Source organism: Phyllobates terribilis, unplaced genomic scaffold (assembly GCF_046119375.1).
Source record: "Phyllobates terribilis strain yellow unplaced genomic scaffold, ASM4611937v1 Scaffold_3__8_contigs__length_932513732, whole genome shotgun sequence".
NCBI lineage: Eukaryota > Metazoa > Chordata > Amphibia > Anura > Dendrobatidae > Phyllobates > Phyllobates terribilis.
Window position 1 is genome coordinate 60950597 of NW_027362763.1, and position 19427 is coordinate 60970023.

Genomic DNA, 19427 nt, shown 5'->3' on the forward strand with positions numbered 1-19427 from the left:
AATCAAATACAGATTGGTTAGTAGATGAATTTAAAAGTTTTATGAATGGATGGATGGATGGATGGATGGATAGAAAGATATATGATAGATATGAGATAGAGAGATAGATAATAGATGATAGATAGATAGAAAGACAGATGATTGATAGATGATAGATAGATGATAGATAGATAATAGATGATAGATAGAAAGACAGATGATTGATAGATAGATAATAGATGATAGATAGATAATAGATGATAGATAGATAGATAATAGATATAGATAGATGATAGATAGATGATAGATAGATAATAGATGATAGATAGATGATAGATAGATAGATAGATGATAGATAGATAATAGATAGATGATAGATGATAGATAGAAAGATAGATGATTGATAGATAGATAGATATATACAGTAGATAGATACATACATACATACATACATAGACAGATTGTGCATTGATATTACCTAAGTTATCAGCCAATATATACGGAATAGGAAACTTCCACCGGGCGTTTTCATTACGCAGAGCATTTCGGTCACTTTTCTGCAGACAGAAAACACAAATGTTCTGTGCCCGGCTATGAAAGCACCACATGTCAGCTCATGAATGTAGCCCCCCGTGTTTCCATAAGGGCACACACTGTGCAATTATCTGAGATTCTAGCGTGACCTCCGCAGGGAGGATGAGAGTGATACGTGGTGCAGAATACGTTGGTCTATAAGCAGGCCTGCAATACATGGGGTGCAGAGAAAAAGGTTGCACTTGGGTCACGACCTGACTAAGGAGGCACGGTACCGTGTGAGGCTTATTCTCTTAGCTCCCCCGCCAACAATTTATATACAAATAAGATATTATACAGTGCTACATTATACAAGGTATAAAGGATGGTGCCCACATAAGAGTGCCATTCTATAGCAAAAAAAAATAAAGTTGTTTAAAAAAAGAAAAACTATACAGTGTTATAATATATATATATATATATATATATATATATTATAAAGTGCCTAAATATTAGTGCCACACAGAGCCCCAATAAATACGACTATATAGTGTTCTCAAAATGTCACAATCAAGTGCCCAAATAAATACTACCATACAGTGCTCACATATTATCAAAATACAAGGCACAAATACTGCGTACAGTGCTTCCACATTAATACAATACAGTGCTCAAATACTACTTTACAGTACTTACATGTTATAAATATACCGTGCCCAAATAAATACAACCATACAGTGTTCATATATTATCACTATACAGTGCCCAAATAAATAATACCATACTGTGCTCACATATCAAAATACAGTGCACAAATACTGCATACAGTGCTTACATATTAACGCTACATAGTGTCCAAATAAATACCACTTTATAGTTCTCTAACGTTATGACTATATAGTGCCCAAATAAATAGTATCATATAGTGCTCAGATATTATCAATATACAGTGCCCAAATACCATACATCGCTCACATATTCTAAAAATACAGCAAACTACAGTGCCCAAAAAATACTGCCACACAGTGCTTACATACACTACCGTTCAAAGGTTTGGGGTCATTTAGAAATGTCATTATTTTTTAAAGAAAAGCACATTTTTTTTCAATGAAGCTAACATTAAATGAATCAGAAATACACTCTATACATTGTTAATGTGGTAAATGACTATTCTAGCTGCAAACGTCTTGTTTTTATTGCAATATCTACATAGGTGTATAGAGGCCCATTTCCAGCAACCACCACTGCAGTGTTTTAATGGTACATTGTGTTTGCTAACTGTGTAAGAAGGATATAGATGTTTAGAAAACCCTAGAAAACCCATGCACAAGTATGTTAGCCCAGCTGAAAACGGTTTGGCTGATTTGAGAAACTATAAAACTGACCTTCCTTTGAGCTAGTTGAGAATCTGGAGCATTACATTTGTTTGTTCTATGAAACTCTCAAAATGGCCAGAAAAAGAGAACTTTCATGTGAAACTCGACAGTCTATTCTTGTTCTTAGAAATGAAGGCTATTCCATGCGAGAAATTGCCAAGAAACTGAAGATTTCCTTCAACGGTGTGTACTACTCCCTTCAGAGGAGAGCACAAACAGGCTCTAACCAGAGTAGAAAGAGAAGTGGGAGGCCCCGCTGCACAACTGAGCAACAAGACAAGTACATTAGAGTCTCTAGTGTGAGAAATTGACGCCTCACAGCTCCTCAATTGGCAGCTTCATTCAATAGTACACGCAAAACGCCAGTGTCAATGTCTACAGTGAAGAGGCGACTCTGGGGTGCTGGCCTTCAGGGCAAAGTGGCAAAGAAAAAGATTAATATGGGCAAAAGAACACAGACATTGGACAGAGGAAGATTGGAAAAAAGTTTTATGGACAGACGAATCAAAGTTTGAGGTGTTTGGATCACACAGAAGAACATTTGTGAGACACAGAACAACTGAAAAGATGCTGGAAGAATGGCTGACGCCATCTTGGGAGGCCTTGTTGCAGGCTTTGCATTGGGGCCCAGTTAGTTCAAGATATACATTTCTGTATAAGAAATGTGGGATAAGTTGTGAAAGGAACAACTAATAGCAAATTCAAAATCAAGCTCTCCCTGTATAAATACGTCACAATGACAATTAGCCAAAAATACACCGGCTGGCCACCTTCTCCGAAATGGCTCTCCAGCACACTTCACCACAATTCAGTTGACCCATACCATCTATTACTGAGATTACTGATTGCCAAGTGTAACAGCGGAAAATAAATTATTGAAAAAAAATAAATAAATAAGCGCGATGCTCCCCGATCCTCTGGGCGGCATGTAGACTTCTTTTTATAATTTTATAAACTTGTGTATTTATAGATTTGATGTCATTAATGGTCCATTTCTTATTATTCCTCTATGTAGTCCTTTCTCCAGCTCCGGTGTTATATACTTATTTTATAAAAAAAAAAGTTCCAATTATTAGCTTAGGCTGATATGAAATTAAATAAAGTTTTAGAGTCAGTAAAATATAAAAGCGGTATTTTATATTGGGATTTCTTATAGCAAACTCAACTTCTTGTGAGTGCACGTTGCTATATAAGGACGCAGCCACCCAACCAACCCGAACCAAAGACACCCCAGTGACAGCCACATAGTCACTATATAGCTCTCACTGGCGGTAAACTGACCGTTTTAGGCAGCAGATGCAACCAAAACTCACTCATGTATTTGAAATCCCACCTACCCAGTTTTTTCATTGACTAACGTGGGCTAGGTTTCAACCACATCGGAAAAAGGTGATGAGTGAGCACATATATAACAGGTATCCATTTGGGATTCAAAAAAGCTGGCTCTTTTTGATGATCTAATATTGGCGATACCAGGGGTTCTGGGGTAAGAAGAGGCTGCTCACACTGCTGTCAACCCTGTCTATCTGATCTAATAATGGAGATACCAGGGGTGCAGCAGTAAGAAGAGGCTGCTCACACTGCTGTCCACCATGTGTATCTGGTCTAATAATGGAGATACCAGGGGTGCAGAGGTAAGAAGAGGCTGCTCACACTGCTGTCCACCATGTCTTTCTGAGCTAATACTGGAGATACCAGGGGTGCTGATGTAAGTAGAGGCTGCTCACACTGCTGTCCACCATGTCTGTCTGAGCTAATACTGGAGATACCAGGGATGCTGAGGTAAGAAGAGGCTGCTCACACTGCTGTCCACCATGTGTATCTGATATAATGCTGGAGATACAAGGAGTGCTGAGGTAAGAAGAGGCTGCTCACACTGCTGTCTACCATGTCTTTCTGAGCTAATACTGGAGATACCAGGGGTGCTGAGGTAAGAGGCTGCTCACACTGCTGTACACTCTATCTGATATAATACTGGAGATACCAAAGGTGTTGAGGTAAGAAGAGGCAGCTAACACTGCTGTACACACCCTGTCTATATGATCTAATACTGGAGATACCAGGAGTGCTGAAGTAAGAAGAGGCTCCTCACACTGCTGTTCACCATGTCTATCTGATATTATGCTGGAGATACAAGGAGTGCTGAAATAAGAAGAGGCGGCTCACACTGATGTCTACCCTGTCTATATGATCTAATACTGGAGATACCAGGGCTATTAAGGTATGAAAAGGCTGCTCACACTGTTATAGGTTATCTCTAAGTCATATCAGGAATATTCCTACGGCACATGCTCACAAGTTTCTGTGCTAATATTCTAGGACAGGTTTCTTTCTGTGTAACAAGACAGTGACCATATTAATTCTTTAATGTTTACCTCCCTAAACAAAAATGAGCTAAAATTGCTAATTAAAGGTATTTATAAATGTATTTGTTAAGATTCCCTTTAGTTATTTCTTTTTTTGTATTCCCGGAGAGCCCCGGTAAGGAAAAATGGCAAAACAAAGAGATAAATTCCTAGTCCTATTTTACAGTGGGGAAAAAAAGTATTTACTGTAGTCAGCCACCAATTGTGCAAGCTCTCCCACTTAAAAAGATGAGAGGGACCTCAACTATGAGAGACAAAATGAAAAAACAAAATCCTGAAAATCACATTGTCTGATTTGGAAAGAATTTTTTTTCAAATTTTGGTGGAAAACAAGTATTTGGTCAATTACAAAAGTTCATCTCAATACTTTGTTATATATCCTTTGTTGGCAATGACAGAGGTCAAACGTTTTCTGTAAGTCTTCACAAGGTTGGCACACACTGTTGCTGGTATGTTGGCCCATTCCTCCATGCAGATCTCCTCTAGAGCAGTGATGTTTTGGGGCTGTCGCTGGGCAACACAGACTTTCAACTCCATACCAGTGGCGTACCGCCAATGGCGGCAATCCACGCGACTGCTATGGGGCCCGTGAGCTGGGGGGGCCCCATAGCAGTCGCCCCCCTCCTGCACTCCCCGCTTAGCTGCTTGATTGCTGCCGCCGCCCACCGGCACTGTCTTCAGGCATGGCCGCGCGCAGTGCGCTGTGCGGCTGTGTATTGTAGTAATAACACGGCAGGGGCGACACTGCACCTTTAATTGTCCTTGTGTCGCCCCTGCCATCATTACTAGCAGACACAGCCGCACAGCGCACTGCGCGCGGCCACGCCTGAAAACAGTGCCGGGGGCAGCGGCGGCAATCAAGCAGCGGAGTGAGGGGTGCAGGAGGGGGGCCCTGATGAAGGAAGGCCCCGAGGGGGGCACTGATGAAGGGAAGCCCCGAGGGGGGGTCCTGACGAAGGGAGGCCCCGAGGGGGGCCCTGATGAAGTGCCGTCAATTAAGCAGCGCCGGTGGAGCAGGAGGGGGGCCCTGATGAAGTGCCGGCAATCAAACACCGCCGGAGGTCCTCCCTGCGTAGATGCTGGGGAAGCGGTGTGGGCCCCAATGGCAAGTGGGCCCCTCTGATGGTCCAGGGCCTGTTATGGCCATCAGACAAGCCGGCGGCCCTGCACAGCTGGACAGGACACAGGCCAAGGTGCAGGTGAGTGAGGCTTGTCGCCAGATTCCCCTATCCCAATATTAAATATATTTCTAATGTGTCTTGTGTGTATGTCAGTGTGTATGACTGTGTATATATATATTTATGTCTGTTTTATGTGTTTTTAAGAATGTGTTCAAATATGTACGTATGTCTGTATGTGTACTTATCTGTGTATCTGTTTGTGTATGTGCATATCTGTGTACCATGTGCATGTCTGCTTACCATGTGCGTGCATGTCTGCTTACCGTGTGCGTGCATGTCTGCTTACCGTGTGCGTGCATGTCTGCTTACCGTGTTCGTGCATGTCTGCGTACCGTGTGCGTGCATGTCTGCTTACCATGTGCATGCATGTCTGCGTACCAAGTGCGTGCATGTCTGCGTACCATATGCATGCATGTCTGCGTACCAAGTGCGTGCATGTCTGCGTACCGTGTGTGTGCATGTCTGCGTACCGTGTGTGTGCATGTCAGCGTACTGTGTGTGTGCGCATGTCTGCATACTGTGTGTGCATGTCTGCGTACTCTGTTTGTGTGCATGTCTGCGTACTGTGTGTGTGCATGTCTGCATACTGTGTGTGTGCATGTCTGCGTACTGTGTGTGTGCATGTTTGCATACTGTGTGTGTGCATGTCTGCGTACTGTGTGTGCGTGTGTCTGTGTACTGTGTGTGTGCATGTCTGCGTACTGTGTGTGTGCATGTCTGCATACTGTATGTGTGCATACTGTGTGTCTGCATGTTTGCATACTGTGTGTGCATGTCTGCGTACTGTGTGTGCGCATGTCTGCATACTGTGTGTGCATGTCTGCGTACTCTGTGTGCATGTCTGCATACTGTGTGTGTGCATGTCTGCATACTGTGTATGTGCATGTCTGCGTACTGTGTGGGTGCATGTTTGCATACTGTGTGTGTGCATGTCTGCGTACTGTGTGTGCGTGTGTCTGTGTACTGTGTGTGTGCATGTCTGTGTACTGTGTGTGTGCATGTCTGCATACTGTATGTGTGCATACTGTGTGTCTGCATGTTTGCATACTGTGTGTGCATGTCTGCGTACTGTGTGTGCGCATGTCTGCGTACTGTGTGTGCGTGTGTCTGTGTACTGTGTGTGTGCATGTCTGCGTACCGTGTGTGTGCATGTCTGCGTACTGTGTGTGTGTATGTCAGCGTATTGTGTGTGTGCGCATGTCTGCGTACTCTGTGTGCATGTCTGAGTACTGTGTGTGTGCATGTCTGCATACTGTGTGCGTGCATGTGTGCGTACTGTGTGTGTGCATGTCTGCGTACTGTGTGTGTGTGCGCATGTCTGTGTACTGTGTGTGTGCACATGTCTGTGTACTGTGTGTGCGCGTGTCTGCGTACTGTGTGTGTGCATGTCTGCGTACTGTGTGTGTGCATGTGTGTGTACTGTGTGTGTGCATGTCTGCATACTGTGTGTGTGTCTGCGTACTGTGTGTGTGTGTCTGCGTACTGTGTGTGTGCATGTCTGCATACTGTGTGTGTGCGCATGTCTGTGTACTGTGTGTGCACGTGTCTGCATACTGTGTGTGTGCATGTCTGCGTACTGTGTGTGTGTGCAGGTCTGCGTACTGTGTGTGCGTGTCTGCATACTGTGTGTGTGCGTGTCTGCGTACTGTGTGTGCGTGTCTGCGTACTGTGTGTGTGCATGTCTGCGTACTGTGTGTTTGCATGTCTGCGTACTGTGTGTGTGCGTGTCTGCGTACTGTGTGTGTGCATGTCTGCATATTGTGTGTGTGCGTGTCTGTGTACTGTGTGTGTGCGTGTCTGCGTACTGTGTGTGTGCATGCCTGCTTATATGAAGGATGAGGGGCAGGCTGGGCCCTGTGTTGTATACCTATATTTCTCTGCCGTATCTGTGCATCATGAATGTTGGTATGTATTAAAGGGCCCACTGAGACTCTATCGCCCGGGGCCCACGACCCTGGTTGATAGCAATGATGGAGGAGGGAACGTCATGTGACACGCTCTCTCCCATCATTCCTCCTCTGCGTCTGACGCAGCGGCGTGATGACGCTCCACGCTCTGTCAGACAGTGGAGCTGGCAGCTGCTGAGGTGATGACAGAGACGCGCTGCAGAGACTGAAGCAGCAGGGAACGAGGAGCGGTAAGCATGTATTTATTTATGTTATGATCTGCAACATGTACTAAGGAAAGATAGGGGAAAGCTGTCCCTACAGTAAGACTAAGCTGAATCCCTACGATGTAGCGGGCTGCCTGTTCCTAGTGAACAGACCCGCCTTAGTCCTCGGCTAGTCTGAACGAAGACCTATAGAATAAAGGGAGGGGTCCCTAAAAGAACTAAGGACTGGGACAAAAATGGGACACCTCCTAAACAGAGAAGTTGTTGCAGAACACAAAAAGACAAACTGACAAAAAGTACTAGAGGTCCCAGAGGACCAAGCGAACTAGACAGAGAAAGGCACCGAAGCACCTGGCTAGAAAGACAGACAAACACTGAAGTCCAGCACAGCCAAAAGGGAGGAGCTGGAATATAAAGGCAGATGGTCACGTGACCGCAAAACACAAGATAGCAAAAACTAACTGGAGGGTTCTAACAATTTATAAATCAGTGAGTACTGATAAAACTGGAGGACTGGGGGCTGCATTTTACCCTATGGTGGGGGGAAGCTGCATTTTACCCTATGGGGGGCTGCATTATACTGCGTACAGGACCATGGGGTGCATTATACTGTGTTGAGGACCATTGGGAGTGCATTATACTGCGTGGAGGACCATGGGGAGTGCATTATACTGTGTGGAGGACCATGGGGGGCTGCATTATACTGCGTAGACGACCATGGCGAGTGCATTATACTGCATGGAGGACCATGGCGAGTGCATTATACTGCGTGGAGGACCATGGCGAGTGCATTATACTGTATGGAGGACCATGGTGAGTGCATTATACTGTGTGGAGGACCATGGGGGGCTGCATTATACTGCATAGACAACCATGGTGAGTGCATTATACTGCGTGGAGGACCATGGCGAGTGCATTATACTACGTGGAGGACCATGGCGAGTGCATTATACTGTATGGAGGACCATGGCGAGTGCATTATACTGTGTGAAGGACCATGGCAAGTGTCTTATACCATGTGGAGGACCATGACGAGTGTGTTACACTGTGTGGAGGAACATGGCGAGTGTTTTATACCGTGAGGAGGACCATGGCGAGTGTCTTATACCGTGTGGAGGACCATGGCGAGTGCATTATATTGTGTAGAGGACCATGGCAAGTGTCTTATACCATGTGGAGGACCATGGCGAGTGCATTATACTGTGTAGAGGACCATGGCGAGTGCATTATACTGCATACAGGACCACGGGGAGAGCATTATACTGCATGGAGGACCATGGCGAGTGCATTATACTGCATGGAGGACCATGGCGAGTGCATTATACTGCGTGGAGGACCATGGCGAGTGCATTATACTGTGTGGAGGACCATGGTGAGTGCATTATAGTGTGTTGAGGACCATGGCGAGTGTCTTATAGTGTGTTGAGGACCATGGCGAGTGTCTTATACTGTGTGGAGGACCATGGTGAGTGTCTTATACTGTGTGGAGGACCATGGCGAGTGCATTATACTGTGTGGAGGACCATGGCAAGTGTCTTATACTGTATGGAGGACCATGGTGAGTGCATTATACTGTATGGAGGATCATGGAGAGTGCATTATACTGTATGGAGGATCATGGCGAGTGCCTTATATTGTATGGAGGACCATGGCAAGTGCATTATACTCTGTGGAGTGTAGAGAGGTGTGGGGCCATTATATTGTATGTAGGCCCATTATTCTGCATGGAGGGCTGTGTGGGGGTCACAGTTGGGGAATCATACTGTGTTGGGGTCACCATACTTTGCCTTGGGAGTTGAAGTGGGGTACAATAGGGTCATTATACTGTGAATGTGGAGGAATTCACCATGGGGGTATCATACTGTGTTTGAGGACACTTTTGTTAGCATTGTTGGCATCACACTTTATGGGGCAATGAAAGATGAATCTAGGACTTCAGCAGGAGGAAAATTACTGTGTAAAGGCTGGAAAGTTGTGAGATCTGCTCTTCTGTGACCCCGACAATTATTTACTTTTTTTTTTGGGGGGGGGGGGCAATTAGAACTTCTGCTATGGGGTCCCATGATTCCTATGTACGCCCCTGCTGCATACAAAGGTTTTCTATAGGGTTTAGATCTGGAGACTGGCTAGGCCACTCCAGGATCTTGAAATGTTTCTTACGAAGCCACTACTTCGTTGCCCTGGCGGTGTGCTTGGGATCATTGTCATGCTGAAAGACCCAGCCACGTTTCTTCTTCAATGCCATTGCTGATGGAAGGAGGATTGCACACAAAATCTCACGATACATGGCCCCATTCATTCTTTCATGTACACGAATCAGTCGTCCTGGTCCCTTGGCAGAGAAACAGCCCCAAAGCATGATGTTGCCACCCCCATGCTTCACAGTAGGTATGGTGTTCTTTGGAAGCAACTCAGCATTCTTTCTCCTCCAAACAGGACGAGTTGTGTTTCTACCAAACAGTTCAACTTTGGTTTCATCTGACCATATGACATTCTCCGAATACTCTTCTGGATCATCCAAATGCACTCTAGCAAACTTCAGACGGGCCCAGACATGTAATGGCTTAAGCAGGGAGACATGTCTGGCACTGCTGGATCTGAGCCCTTTGCAGTGTAGTGTGTTACTGATGGTAGCCTGTGTAACGTTGGTCCCAGCTTTCTGCAGGTCATTCACTAGGTACCCCCGTGTAGTTCTGAGATTTTTGTTCACCATTCTTGAGATCATTTTGACTCCACGGGGTGAGATCTTGTGTGGAGCCCCAGATCGAGGGAGATTATCAGTGGTCTTGCATCTCTTCCATTTTCTAATTATTGTTCCCACGGTTGATTTCTTCACACCAAGCTGCTTGCCTATTGCAGATTCAGTCTTCCCAGCATTTCAAGCACCCCACCTGGGCAACGAAGGAGTGACTTCGTAAGAAGCATTTCAAGGTCCTGGCGTGGCCTAGCTAGTCTCCAGATCTAAACCCTATAGAAAACCTTTGGAGGGAGTTGAAAGTCCGTGTTCCCAGCGACAGCCCCAAAACATCACTGCTCTAGAGGAGATCTGCATGGAGGAATGGGCCAACATACCAGCAACAGTGTGTGCCAACCTTGTGACGACTTACAGAAAACGTTTGACCTCTGTCATTGCCAACAAAGGATATATAACAAAGTATTGAGATGAACTTTTGTAATTGACCAAATACTTATTTTCCACAAAAATTTTTAAAAAAATTCTTTCCAAATCAGACAATGTGATTTTCAGGATTGGTTTTCTCATTTTGTCTCTCATAGTTGAGGACTACCTATGAAGTCAAGGCAAAAAGGCCTCTCTCATCTTTTTAAGTAGGAGAACTTGCACAATTAGTGGCTGACTAAATACTTTTTTCCCCACTGTATATATCCATATACTGTATATGATACTGAGTTTGCATGTTTTTCTCGTGGGCTTCCTCCGGGTTCTCCGGTTTCTTCCTACACTCCAAAGACATCCTGATAAGGAATTTAGATTGTGAGCCCCGATGGGGAAAGTGTTGATAATGTCTGTAAAGCTCTGCGGAATTAATGGCGCTATATAAGTGAATAAAATAAATCAAAATAAATACTAGAGTAAAATAAGAGAAGCCAAAGAAGGCGGGGATAATAAAAGTCACAGTGCACTTGTGTGGAGCTTGAGTAAAGTGACTATATGATAGCTACCGTACTGCAAATGGCTGTTGTAACCTACCTACTTTCTCATACTGAAAGAGTGGTCAAAAGTGGCAAGTTTTTGCTCTTATTTTATTCCTGTTGTCTCCTGACTATTCTATCTTATGTGTTTTTTTACATCCAGATTCCAGAGATATGGACCTTTATATTTAGTGCTAATTTTTATGATCTTTACTAAGGTAGTGGTGCTCATAGGATAATAATGCGGTCAGTCTAAAGACGCACCCAAGAGGATCTTGTGAGACAGGCCTCTTGCAAAGACTAAATATCTCTGGAACCGTACGGTGGATTAAAGGAAGGAATCCTCAGATGAGTAGTGGGAATAAAATAAAAGCAAAAACTGCCCACTTTGATCTGCTGACAGATCAGTTGAGCTTTAAGTTGTGCATAGTATATGACACGGAGAAACCAGATCCATTTTACTCTCTATTCAAACACAGTATGTGCACCCCTGTAACCCTTCTCCCCCAATCTAAAGATGGAGGTCAGAGGAGCAAGTCTGGTCTTTATGGACTCTACTTATTACCACCACAATCACATTGCCCATTAATAACAAATTGTAGTCCTCACCGCAAGCTTGATGTCTCCCTGGAACAGGTCTTGGTCTATAAATTATAAAAATAATAAACTATATAGTTAGAAAACACAGATAATGATGGAAAAGTCCAGTATATCAGAGTATTTGTTTAGCGTCTCCAGAGGTAGAGAATAACTCCTTGTTACTGTCACAGTGCTGGGTATAAGCAGATCATGGGAGACAGCTCTGAATTCACTTTATGTATGCTTTATATATACAGTGCCTACAAGTAGTATTCAACCCCCTGCAGATTTAGCTGGTTGACACATGCGGAATTAACTTGGCATTGTGACATTTGTACTGTAGATCAGCCTGGAAGTGGGAAATGCACTGCAGCAAATTTTGTTTTTGTTTTTTTTTTGTTTTTTTTTTAAAACGTAAAAAGTTAATTCAGAGTGTCATTTATTATTCAACCCCTCAAACCACAAGAATTCTGTTTGGTCCCCCTAAAGTATTAAGAAGTAGTTCAGGCACCAAGAATAATGAGCTTCACATGTGTGGATTAAAGATCTCTTTTGCCAGCCTTTTCTGACTATTTAAGACCCTCCCCAAACTTGTGAACAGCACTCAGACATGGTCAACATGGGAAAGACAAAGGAGCATTCCAAGGCCATCAGAGACAAGATCGTGGAGGGTCACAAGGCTGGCAAGGGGTACAAAACCCTTTCCAAGGAGTTGGGCCTACCTGTCTCCACTGTTGGGAGCATCATCCGTAAGTGGAAGGCTTATGGAACTACTGTTAGCCTTCCACGGCCAGGACAGCCTTTGAAAGTGTCCTCCCGCGCCGAGGCCAGGCTTGTCCGAAGAGTCAAGGCTAACCCAAGGACAACAAGGAAGGAGCTCCGGGAAGATCTCATGGCAGTGGGGACATTGGTTTCAGTCAATACCATAAGTAACGTACTCCACCGCAATGGTCTCCGTTCCAGACGAGCCCGTAAGGTACCTTTACTTTCAAAGCGTCATGTCAAGGCTCGTCTACAGTTTGCTCATGATCACTTGGAGGACTCTGAGACAGACTGGTTCAAGGTTCTATGGTCTGATGAGACCAAGATCGAGATCTTTGGTGCCAACCACACACGTTACGTTTGGAGACTGGATGGCACTGCATACGACCCCAAGAATACCATCCCTACAGTCAAGCATGGTGGTGGCAGCATCATGCTGTGGGGCTGTTTCTCTGCCAAGGGGCCTGGCCATCTGGTCCGCATCCATGGGAAGATGGATAGCACGGCCTACCTGGAGATTTTGGCCAAGAACCTCCGCTCCTCCATCAAGGATCTTAAGATGGGTCGTAATTTCATCTTCCAACAAGACAACGACCCAAAGCACACAGCCAAGAAAACCAAGGCCTGGTTCAATAGGGAAAAAGTCAAGGTGTTGGAGTGGCCTAGTCAGTCTCCTGACCTTAACCCAATTGAAAACTTGTAGAAGGAGCTCAAGAATAAAGTCCACATGAGACACCCAAAGAACCTAGATAACTTGGAGAAGATCTGCATGGAGGAGTGAGCCAAGATAACTCCACAGACCTGTGCCGGCCTGATCAGGTCTTATAAAAGACGACTATTAGCTGTAATTGCAAACAAGGGTTATTCCACAAAATATTAAACATAGGGGTTGTATAATAATTGACCCACACTTTTATGTTTAAAATTTACTAAAATTCAACTGAGCAACATAACTTTTTGGTTTGTAAGATTTATGCTTCTGTTCATAAAACCTACTCTCGTTTGCAGTTTGAAGGCTCTAACTTATTTGCATCTTATCAAACCAGCTAAATCTGCAGGGGGTTGAATACTACTTGTAGGCACTGTATATATAATCACACACACCCCATTTCCGGGGGACAGCTCAACGGTACTCCCATTAGACAGAAATGCAGGTACGACAGACCATGTCCCTGTCTGGAGTGGGGAGGGGGAGGAATACCCGGTGATGTAGGAGCAGATAGGGGTTGGTTCCTGAGCGTAGGTAGTAGCCCATTGGTTGCTGGTCACCTGGGCTCATGGCTAGAGGGAGGTATAAAAGGTGGGCACCATCTTAGGACAGTCAGTCAGTTCAGGACAGTCTGTCTGTGCAGAGAGAGGAGAAGACAGGGAGTAGAGGCTCTGTAGGAGCTCTACTCCAGAGTGTGCCTAGGGAGAGGCCGAGGAAGAGAGTGGAGTGGAGAGAGAGAGGAGGTGAAGGGGAGCTGTGGTTTTCTCTCAGCCCAGCTCCACGAGAAAGGAGAAGAAGGAGGAACAGAGAAGGGAAAAGAAGAGAAAGAAACAGAAGGGCTCAGGAACAAGAAGGAAGAAGGGACCCTAAGAACCAACGAGAATACAGGGTGAAGGGTCAGGCAGATTAAGGGTGCCGGATCCCAAGTTGGTGGAGGAGAAACTACACTCAGCCAAAGACCGGAGGTCGTGATCATTTATTGGTGCGACACCTCATTAAACCTGCTAGGAAGGCACCATATAGAACAGCGGGGAACGGGATCCACGTTTACCCGCACAAGTCCGCGGCAGCTGGACAAAAGTGGGTCACTGGTAAGGCAGGCCAGAGGAAGGATTGAAGGGGGTCCTGGGCCATGCTTCCGAGCTGCCTGGGAGTTGACCGAGCCCCTCACCTGGTGGACGCAGCACGGCTCGGGCAGTCATTGCCAGCTGAAGTGACTTGGATATTAACCGTGAGTAAAGACCCTGGACTGCAGTACGTTGTCTGTGTGCTTTTTCGCTCCTCCGGCACTACCGGTACTGGGACTCTCACCACCATCACTCCCACCATCCACTACACTGCCCTGGGGCCGCACTCTTCCCGTGGGGAGTCACACCATCCCAGCTGCATACATCATCAGCCCCAGCGGTCTGCCTTGCAGCGGCGGTTCCTAATAGCCGCAATCCACGGGTGGCGTAGTCGGACATCACTTAAAACTTATAAAGGGACTACCACTGGTCTGACCACCCTGAGCCACAGACCGGGTCGCCACTACTACCCCCATCGTTCCCCTATTGCCCCACAGCCCAGGGAGCGAGTCAGATATACAAATAGATAATATATAGATATATGGATAGATAACTAGATATATGATAGATAGATGATAGATAGATAATAGATAGATAGATAATATAGATAGATGATAGATAGATAATAGATAGATAGATAATAGATATACAGATAGATAGATAGATATAAAATAAATAGATAGATAATAGATAGATGAAAGATAGATAATATAGATAGATGATAGATAGACAGACAGATAATAGATAAATAATAGATAGATAGATAATTAGATAGATAGATAGATAATAGATAGATAATTGATAGATAATAGATAGATAATTGATAGATAATATATAGATACAGTATATGGATAGATAGATAAATAGATAGATGATAGATAACAGATAGATAGATAATAGATAGATAGATGATAGATAACAGATAGATAGATATAGATGAGGAGTAGTGATTTTATAAGTTTGTTCTCCACTATTTGGATGCAAATTGAGGCAGCCAAAATGTGGTGGAAAGAATAGAAGATCGGTCCATCTTACTATACATGATAGACAATGTGATACACTTGTCACACTTTCTACCTGTCCGTCTTGTGCTGTGTACTTTTAGGACAGTTATAAGTAATGTACCCCATTACATGTGACGTACCCTTGTTGATGTCAGGGATATCTATGAATCCTCCAGCCTCGCCTTGGTCTCCTGTTACAGATAATAGAAAGTTTCACCATTTATAAATGGAAATTTATCGACATTTCATTTGAATTTTGCATACAAAGTTTTGTAACTTTACAGATGTGGACGATTAGTCCTTTATTCGCTAATCACTTTTGTAAATGTTGTGCCCCCTTTAGCATCTACGGATGTATTGATTTTAGTATCTATTAGGCAGATTATTATCATTTTTCATCTCGTTCACATTAACAGAAGAAGAGGAATTACTGAAATATTCATAGGCGTCCTAACCATAGCGATCATTTTAAAGAACCTTTCGGAAAGTGATAGATTTTCCTGCAGCACCACCACAGGAACAAAAAGGTATTACACAGTGACAATTAAATAAATTATTTAATATTTTTGAATGGGTTTTCGAAACCAGAAAACCCCTTTAACTCCATCCCGACATAAGAAGTAATAGTGCTCCTATGTCAGGTCCCCATGTACGGAGATGGCTCTGGTGCTGAGCCTGCACCATACCCCGCAGTGACCCAAGCTGGCTCTGATTGCTGCAGTTTGACCATGTAAATGCCGTTGTCAAAGCATTCGAGCACCGGATCCCGACACCCGAATACACCTAATTGCGGGGAGCCTATAAATTGTCATGGCAGCCTGGGGGCTCCACATGGCTATCATCTCTGTGGCTGGGCTTCATAGGAAAAGGTAATTTTGTCTATTTATTGCACTAATACTGTATTACATTATAAGGAATAGTTGATCAAATGATTACAGATTCACGTTCCCTATGGAAGCTAAAATAATAAAGTAAAAAAATAAATAAAAAAAAAGTTTTAAAAAAGATATAAAACATTAAATGTAAAAATTTCAATCACCCCCACTTTTGATCCATTAAAAATAAAGGAAAAATAAATAAATAAAAAAATAACCATATTTGGTGTAAAAGTCTGATCTATCAAAATATTAAATTAATATACCTAAACTATAAAAAACATAAAAAGAAAAAATATTGAAAAGCTGGAAATAAAAAGCACATCCCTAAAAAACTGCAACAAAGGAGATCAAAATGTATTTAACTGAGAATTATATCAATAAAAACGTCAGCTCCATCAAAACAAGTTTCAGAAAATGGCATCATAAACATTCCTTCTTTCCGAATTTCTGATTTTTTTTGTTATTCACTACTTAAAGGGGTTTTCCCACGAACAAAAGTTAATTTTAATTAATAGATGTTGGAATAATAATAAGTTCCACAATTGGATGTATTTAAAAAAAGTGTTCCTGTGCTGAGATAATCTTATAAATGTGCCCCTGCTGTGTACTGTGTAATGGCTGTGTCTGACCGTGCAGGAACATGGTCTGATCATACCACAGCTCCTGGGCAGGGGAGGAAGCAGGGGGTCACAGCTGATTCTTTCTTTGAAGTAAAACATTGTCTAAAAACAGGCAGTCAAATGTTTTACCTAACACAAAGAATCAGCTGTGATCCCCTGCTGTAATGTCTGTATACTCTTTTGCTTCCTCCCCTGCTCAGGAGCTGTGGTATGATCAGACCGTGTTCCTGTATGGTCAGACACAGCCATTACACAGTACACAGCAGGGGCACATTTATAAGATTATCTCAGCACAGGAACATTTTATTTAAGCACATCGAATTGTGGAAGTTATTATTATTCCAAGATCTATTGATTCAAATGTTGATTCAAATTAACTTTGTTCATTGGAAAATCCCTTTAAATAAAAAATAATCTATACAAATTTGGTATTGCCGTAATCATACCGACCCGGAGAATCATTTTGCACAATGAATACCATAAAAACAAAAAATAATAGCAGAATTGCGTTGTTTTTACCCCATTTTACTTTTTTTCTCCCTATTTTCCAGTACGTTGTATTGTCAAATTAAGTTTGTCATTCAAAATTACAACTTGTCCCACAAAAAAACAAGCCCTCGTACGGCTATGTCAATTGAGAGATAAAAAAAAAGTTCACTCTTGGAAGAAGGGAACAAAAAAAGTATAAAAGTGAAAATTGGGGGATTTAGGGTAAATCATATAAAGAAGAATTTTATGTAGGTGCATCAGAACAAAAGAAATATTTTCAGGTTTCCTCTTACCAGTTTCTTGAGGCGGATGGGGAACCTATAAAATAAAAATCACCAAAATAATGTGATTACACTAAAGGTAACTCCATGTGTCACCATAAATCTCTGCATCCTACTAATTTCGACAACCCTTCAACTGCTCTTCCATGTAATATTATACTGTGTGTAGATATCAAAGTATGGTGGACACTCAAGTTTCAGTAGGCCATTGTAGCCTCCAAATGACAGAAAAGGCTGGGACTTGTAGTTTTTCTAGCATTAAAGAGCCACAAACAGTGATAAAGGGCTGCAGTCAGGATTACTTACTATGTAGGCATTAGAGCAGGCAATGATGGCTACGAGGCAGAGGAGCCCCAGAGGTGCCCGGGACACCATGATGGATACGAGGAGAATGCTCGCTGACAACGTCCCCTCCGCACAACTTATATGTGATGTTTGAACTTTGCACAATTTTCCAAGTTCACGTTAACTAGTATAACTATTATCACAGATATGTTACTTGTAGCTGAGATGATAAGAAGTTTCCTTTATCTTGAAATTGGCCATAAACTAATCACTAATGCTCAGAGATCCTCAGGAATGAGCGCATTACTAACTTTTATTCTTTCCTTGGGTATCCATTTATCTTATTAACCCTCACGTTATCGTGGTGTTTAAAGCAGCGGTGCAGATATTCTACCAGTGGGACTTCATTTAGAATTTTAGTTTTGTAGAAAAATTGCACTTTTTTCATAGTGTTTTTATGATGCCCATTTACCCCTAAAAGCTGGTTGTGTTTAAAGAATCCACGATCCTCTGCACCTCGTACTCCAAACCTCCATCGACAGAAACCGGAGGAGGCGGAGACAAGGCAGACAACGCTGACGGGAAAAACTCCTTTAACAGGGATTTGTGGAACACATTTGGGATGGAAGCTTTGGAGGAAGTCTTAATCTAAAGGCCAAAAGATTAACTACCTCCAGAATCTCATACAGGCCAATAAATCTTGGACCCAACTTTGCTGAGGGTACTTTCAGTTTAATGTTTTTGGATGATAGTCAAACCTTATAACCTACTGTGAAGATGGGACCTGTTTCCTATTGGCGATTCGGCCTTCCATTTTTGGCAAAGCTGCGGCACCCCAATATTTTTCTGAACCTCCTACCAAACAAATTTCTGTATAGCAACCTCTACTCCAGGACACTCAGAACTCATCCTAGAACATTCACCAAAATGGAGATGAAAAACATAATTTAAAAAAAAAGTGAGGTTTCAGTGGACTGATTGATCCGACTGTTAAAGGACAGCTCAGCAAGAGGTAAAAATGAGGACCAGTCCTCCAGCTGAGCCACAATGAAACACCTTAAAATTTGATCGATGATTCCTTTTTGTCTAACCGTTGGTTTCAGGGTGGTAAGCAGATGAAAATGACAAATCAAGCCACAGTTTCCCATAAAACGCTCTTCAGAATTTGGAAACAAATTGCACCCCCCTATGAGATGCAATGCTCAGAGGGATTCCATGCAATTTCAACACATAATTGATAAATAATCTGTAAAGTGTTTCAGCATTCGGTAACCCAGATAACGGAACAAAATGAGCCTGTTTACTGAATCGGTCAACTACCATCCAAATAACAGTTTTCCCTCCAGACAATGGCAAATAAATGATGAAATTCATGGACAAACGAGTCCATGGTGTTTCTGAAATTGGCAATGGAGCAAATTCACCAGTCGGACAGACTTTAGCGCATGTGTGGCGCCCCTGAGGGTTCGGTCGCCACAGAGGTATTGCATCTCACCCAGAGGTGTGGTATCTCACTCTCAGGTAAGGAAGGAGTACAGCTCAGGACCCTAACACCTGCATTCACTACACCACAT

At 43.3% G+C, this 19427-nt stretch overlaps 1 protein-coding gene across 1 annotated transcript in view; it reads right to left on the reverse strand.

Annotated features, from left to right (window-relative positions):
- The window catches only part of MEP1A (meprin A subunit alpha), a 31545-nt gene extending 13527 nt beyond the window's left edge, over positions 1-18018 (reverse strand). Inside the window, exons 1-5 of the mRNA XM_073673912.1 lie at positions 17875-18018; positions 17581-17605; positions 15441-15491; positions 11789-11823; positions 458-536 (exon numbers count right to left, since the gene is read on the reverse strand). Coding sequence (XP_073530013.1) covers positions 458-536; positions 11789-11823; positions 15441-15491; positions 17581-17605; positions 17875-17943 — 259 coding nt within the window. The 5' untranslated portion in view covers positions 17944-18018. The remainder of the gene's footprint in view (positions 1-457; positions 537-11788; positions 11824-15440; positions 15492-17580; positions 17606-17874) is intronic.
- Between the last annotated feature and the right edge of the window lie 1409 nt (positions 18019-19427).